The 5,781-nt window shown below is 43.4% G+C and overlaps 1 protein-coding gene across 2 annotated transcripts in view; it reads right to left on the bottom strand.

Moving 5' to 3' along the window:
• Nucleotides 1–1,333, bottom strand: part of LOC123152673 (peroxisome biogenesis protein 1) — a gene marked incomplete in the record, with an annotated part of 10,162 nt that extends 8,829 nt beyond the window's left edge. For both annotated transcript variants that reach the window (XM_044572166.1, XM_044572167.1), the window contains 3 exon segments: nt 1–81; nt 333–506; nt 1,037–1,333. In XM_044572166.1, coding sequence (XP_044428101.1) covers nt 1–81; nt 333–506; nt 1,037–1,252 — 471 coding nt within the window.
• Between the last annotated feature and the right edge of the window lie 4,448 nt (nt 1,334–5,781).

Below are 5,781 nucleotides of genomic sequence, written 5' to 3'. Positions count from 1 at the left end.
AGATGAAACCACAACAAACTTTACAATATTATGGCCATCCAACCACAGCGGAAATTTCATGCCCTCATAAACAATACCGACCTAGTTTGAAGAACAACATTGAAATTTTACGGATTAGATCTGAAAATGGATTTGTAAATAAGTAATACAGAAACACTGAAGTGCATTGTACAGATGATTTAATTTATTGTAAGACCTGAATTAACAGTTGGTATAGCATGTGATGAAGAGAAATAATTTGCTGCAGAACTTATAACATCACTAGGTTTTAATGGCAGATGAAATCAGCAAGCACAGCAAACAAACCAACTACTAAAGAGGACATATAATACCTGCTGCAAAATCGTTTCTTCAGCCAAATCAGCACGGCTCTCTAGTATCTCCCAATCATCCTCACTAAAGGGCTCTATACTGACCGAGTCAGCTATGGTCAGAGAGCGAGCTACACTGAGTTGAGCTATCGTTCCATCAGGCAATGAAATGCACTCTGCCAACTCCTGTGCAACCTGCAAGGCTCTACCGTTTGATGTCATACTGCAAATATCTGGAGCATTTTTTTCTTTTATATATTGTATAGAAACGTGTTTAAGGTAAACCAATCAAGGGCAAATCATAGATGATCGCTACAATTATGCACAAGGGATCGCGATTTTACAACAAGTACTGGATTGGATTGACAACAAGCAGACAAATCTCGATGATTCTGATTCCATGCAACCCCAACAGCGACCCATCAAACAATTAAGTAAAATTCCATAATTTTCTCCACGCAGGGATCTTGTTTTCATGACTTTTCTTGTTCTTATAGTATACTGACATACTAAGACGGAGGCCTCTGATCCACGAGGAACAGAATTTACAATATTAAGGAAATTGAAACGACTTAACGGAATCTCAATAAATTTGATCCCCAAAACCTCCGAAGCAAGCATCAGTTCAGTGAAACGTAGCAGTAAATTCCGACTCCTAGAGGCTCTAACTAACCAACCAGATGCCATGGCTATCCATTCATACTAGGGATGAAGGAGTCACTCGCCTCGATGGCGCGGGATCGGGACGCGGCGCCGGACCAGGCTAGGGACCACCGTGCGCCGGCGGCCGCGCGGAGGTCGAGCGCGAGGACGGGCGGGAGGTCGCCTGAGGCGGAAGTGCGGGAGAGGGCCTCGATGAGGTGGAGCGGGAGCGCGACGAAGCAGCTCCGGGCACCGCCCACGACGCGCACCTCCACCTCCATCCCACCACCACTCACCATGGCTCGCCTTGCCCTCTTTTGGACCTGGACTCTTCTTCTGTTTGGATGGTCAAACAAAAGTCAACCGTTCTTTTATTATTTCCGAGGAGGGAACTACAGTAGTTTGGAACACATGAATTTCAACAGGGTGCCAAAATAATATTATTTCTCGAGAAACCGGCAGAAAAAAAATCAATTAAGAGAAGTAGATTTTCATTTACAATATTGAGAAACAGTATAACGTAGCGAGCTATGAGGCACCACGTTCATTTTCCTACGTAAGCCGTTGGATCATTTAAGAAGCGGTGTAGATCTTTCCTTCGCGTCTCAGCACACGGTCATTGCTGCAGCAGGCCCATCGTCTCTTGGGCCGCTGCTCCGAAGACTGACCTAGGAGAGCTGACGTTGACTGGGCTTTGTTTGTGTGGGTAACAGTTGTGTGCCTGGGACAACGTCGTTAGCCCATCACAGAAGCAATCGCACGGTAGCGATGACGCCTACGACGACGTGGGCAGTAGAGGGGATTCTCCTGCGGCGGCGGCGGTGGCGTGGGGAATTTGCTCTGGCGATAGTGGCATACGACATTGCTTGACGGAGCTGAGGAGAGGTGATGGCAACCGCTCCACGGTGGGCGAGGTGAGATGCATGGCGCAGCGAATATCTTTGGCAGCGGGGGATGCAAGATGGAGATAGGAGGAGTGCGGGTGGCGGTGGTCGGTGGGTCAGCAACTTCTGCTTCTCTCTAGCGATCGCCGGCGACATTATTCGCTGTCTAGCTACCCTCAGCCACCATCGCCCGTCTGTTCAATCACCCCTGATGGCTACACATAGCAGCAATGCAGACTAGACAGTCCATGTCCTGCTTTCTGTGACCCGTCGTCGTTGTAGTTCACATATCCTCGCAGCCGAGCATATCCATGTGAACTGAAGCATTGCTAATGTTTCACATGTATCCATTTCGAAGCATAACCATGTCGAAGGTTAATGAAACACTTTTCAATAACAAAATTGGCAGGAACCTTGAGGCAATGTTTAGTTGCAGTGACATTCATCTGGCTGATGGTACAGTGTCTCCCATCAGCTGCCGATCATCTTTTAGTTTTTTGAGAATTTGCTAGCTTGACTGCACCTCTGGTTGAAAATTTTAGGATATGTAAGCAGCTCCAAAGAGGAAAACTAATACATTCAACGTGCCAATCAGATTGGTATATGAACACATTAGCAGTTTTATTTTCTAGAGATAGGAAAGATGCCACCAAGTGGCAAAATTACATTTTTCAGATGATGAAACTCTTAGTCTCGGTTTCATATTTACTTTTCCTTGATGTTGGGAACAAGTGTAGCATGTGCAGTTCAGTGCCTACTTCATTGATATTTTCTTTGCATATTTAGGGTGATGATGACTTGCTGTGTATTTCTCTTTTTTCTAGCAGATAACAAATTCGCTCTTTCTTCATTACTCTTCCATCATGCAAAGATTATATAACTATATCCAACCAACACAAAATTGATGAGGACGTAATGAGTAATGAAACTTACGTGAACTCACTAGCAGCAAAAGGAAGATAGCTAGAGACGCGCACATACAAAAGAAATCATCATTGGTGCGTTTTTCTGAGAACTTATCATTGGCAGTTGGCACCTTTTAGAAAGTGCAATGATCAACATCGTATTTTTGAGAGTCAATCCACTGTATCCAGAAATCTAATTTGCAATTTTGCATCTTCATGGTTTTTTCTGCGTCAACGCCACAATCCTGAAATCTAATTTACAATTTTGTAGTTTCATGGTTCTTTCTACATCAACGCCTCAACGGGAGTAAAAGTTCAAAATCCAAACATCTTTGTTGAAGATGGTTTGTTCAAATTCTTGCACATTGTAATTTCTATAATTTCTTCCAGTGCAGTAGTTTTCCCCTCCACAATCGGACGATATCTTATCAATTGATTAAGAAAACTAATACTTATGACAACTTTGTCTTGGGATGTGGTGGAATTGTTGTTAAACCCTTTCGATTGGCAGAGGTGTATCATACTTTTTGTGAAACATTTTTTTTCAATCTCTGATCTAAATCATGAATGTACATAGGACTTTCAACAAACTTGCATCCATCCATGAAGATAGATGGGTGTGGAAATGTGTGCCCGGTCTTCCTTTTCGCACTACACCGCAAACCAGTTAATTTTCTCCCTCTGTCATCTTACCAATTTTGGGTTAATTTATGCAAATTTAACATCTATGGAAATTCCTATTGATCTATTGTAAAAATCGACGGGTGCGGCAATGCGCGCCATCATGGTCTAGTATATGCAAGTGTAAAAAGCGAGGTATCAATTTCCCGCGCAAGATATGATGCACATGCACACAGGCGAATATCTACCCTTACTTTTTCTGCAACCTAGTGATGTGTTTATCCACCACTTAACTAGACAAGGTGACGGCTCGCATCCTAACCTTGGCGTTTGATGGAGTCACAAGGAAAGCCTACCAACTTTGATTTATTTTCTTAGTTGATACATCAAAATATGGCAGTGGGATGTCCAACCCAATATTTAATGTTTTTCACACCTCCTGAGAAAAAACGCGGTCTTTGCTAAGGTGGGGCATGGTCTCAATATTTGACAGACTCCTTGCTGTGCCATTTCAAATGAACCCTCAATTTATTTTGCCAAGCATATTTCATGGCCACATCGATATAGGGAATGGTTGACATGTGGTAAGTTGTAGATGCCATGATGGCTTATTCGACGGGAACTACCCTCTCACGATGTGTCGGAATCGTTCACCTTCATCCTTAGAGTCTCTGAAAGTCCACTTGTGCATGTGCCTGAAAGGCAAAGGGGAGCCCGAATATTTTCCAAGGAAACCTACCAACTTTGCCGGGGAGGTGGTGATAATATCATTGATATCAAGACCCTCACATTTGGTTGGAAAATCTTTGTCTTCCATAAGTTCGTCTGCAAGAGCAGCATCGCCGGAAGCAGAGACACATGAAAGGGCACCTTATGCCCTATTGGGTTTTGGTTATTGACGGCAAGGAAAATAAGACGACTAATGTTTTCAGGTCCATTTAAGGAAAATGGTCCTCATTGATGAGTGGAAACATCATTGGTGATCCTTAGTTTCTCTATTACTAAGTGGTTGTCTTCTTCGAGCTCATAGCATGTAGGACTTTGGTTTCCAAGATTGACACCGACTTTAAGGGCAATCATCTTATCAAAGAGGGGCACAAGCAAAATAACTAGGATTGAATTCCAAGTGAAGATCCACAACTAAAATCCCTGGGTTTTTGACTTCTGCCACTCAATCCCCCGTTTTTCCTATCCTCGATAATTATGATTATTTTTTGTTCGGCAATATCGACCCTATGAAGAATGAGCGAGCCTACTAAGAAAACCATGTTCTTTTATCTGTTCAGAACCGTCTTTTTTTCACTCTGATACCACCAAGGTTTGTTTCCTTTGGGTCCACCCCAACAAGAACTGGTACCTTTGAGCATAGTTTTTTATCCGACACTTCCAAGCATGGTGGGCCCATAACCCACAGTTCCACATGATCGAAACCCGACTCTCCTGTACACCCCTATTGCCAAAGTTATTCCTCGCGCTTGACTTCGTATGTAATTCACGGGCCACCTTCCAAGTGATCTATTATGTTATCAGACGCAATACTTATACTCATTGCTCTGGACCCCTCTCACACTGTGTTTTAGACATCGAACGATTATCTATCCGATTGAAACTTCTTATTGTACCTATTTTCCTCTCGATGACTTTCTTGAATCTCAACTCGAGAGATGACTTTATGCCTTGTTCATGGAGATAGCCCCCAGGTACCTAACATGTGTTGAGCTCCGTCCTTCTCGAGTTTCCCCCCTTATCTTTTTTGTAAGTACGATGGAGATCGTGAAGGAAGAATGACAACTTCGTCACGATGCCCTGAAGCAAAGAACGAAAGACATCAACCGATGTAGAGCATCCTATGGTCATCCCCATGGACCTACCATCGTCTCATCAAGTGCCAAGAGGACCAATGACACGAGCACGAGCTAGAGCTCTCGAGACCGAGGTGACTTCCTTCCTTAGTGATATCCCATATGATCCACTCGAGACATGGTTACAATCTAAGTCCAGAATGTTGTGCATGATCAGGTACCAAGAAGGCCCTCCCAAAGATGCACGTGAAGAAGGACAAGTTCCCAAGTTCATGGATGAAGAGGAACGTGATGACCCACAAGTATAGGGGATCTATCTTAGTCCTTTCGATAAGTAAGAGTGTCGAACCCAACGAGGAGCAGAAGGAAATGATAAGCAGTTTTCAGTAAGGTATTCTCTGCAAGCACTGAAATTATCGGTAACAGATAGTTTTGTGATAAGGTAATTTGTAACGGGTAACAAGTAATAAAAGTAAATAAGGTGCAGCAAGATGGCCCAATCCTTTTTGTAGAAAAGGACAAGCCTGGACAAACTCTTATATGAAGGAAAACGCTCCCGAGGACACATGGAAATTATCGTCAAACTAGTTTTCATCACGTTCATATGATTCGCGTT

The sequence above is a fragment of the Triticum aestivum genome, chromosome 7A (assembly GCF_018294505.1).
Source record: "Triticum aestivum cultivar Chinese Spring chromosome 7A, IWGSC CS RefSeq v2.1, whole genome shotgun sequence".
Taxonomy (NCBI): Eukaryota; Viridiplantae; Streptophyta; class Magnoliopsida; order Poales; family Poaceae; genus Triticum; species Triticum aestivum.
Note: the sequence above shows the minus strand (reverse complement) of the source record. Positions and strands in the feature narration are given on the sequence as shown.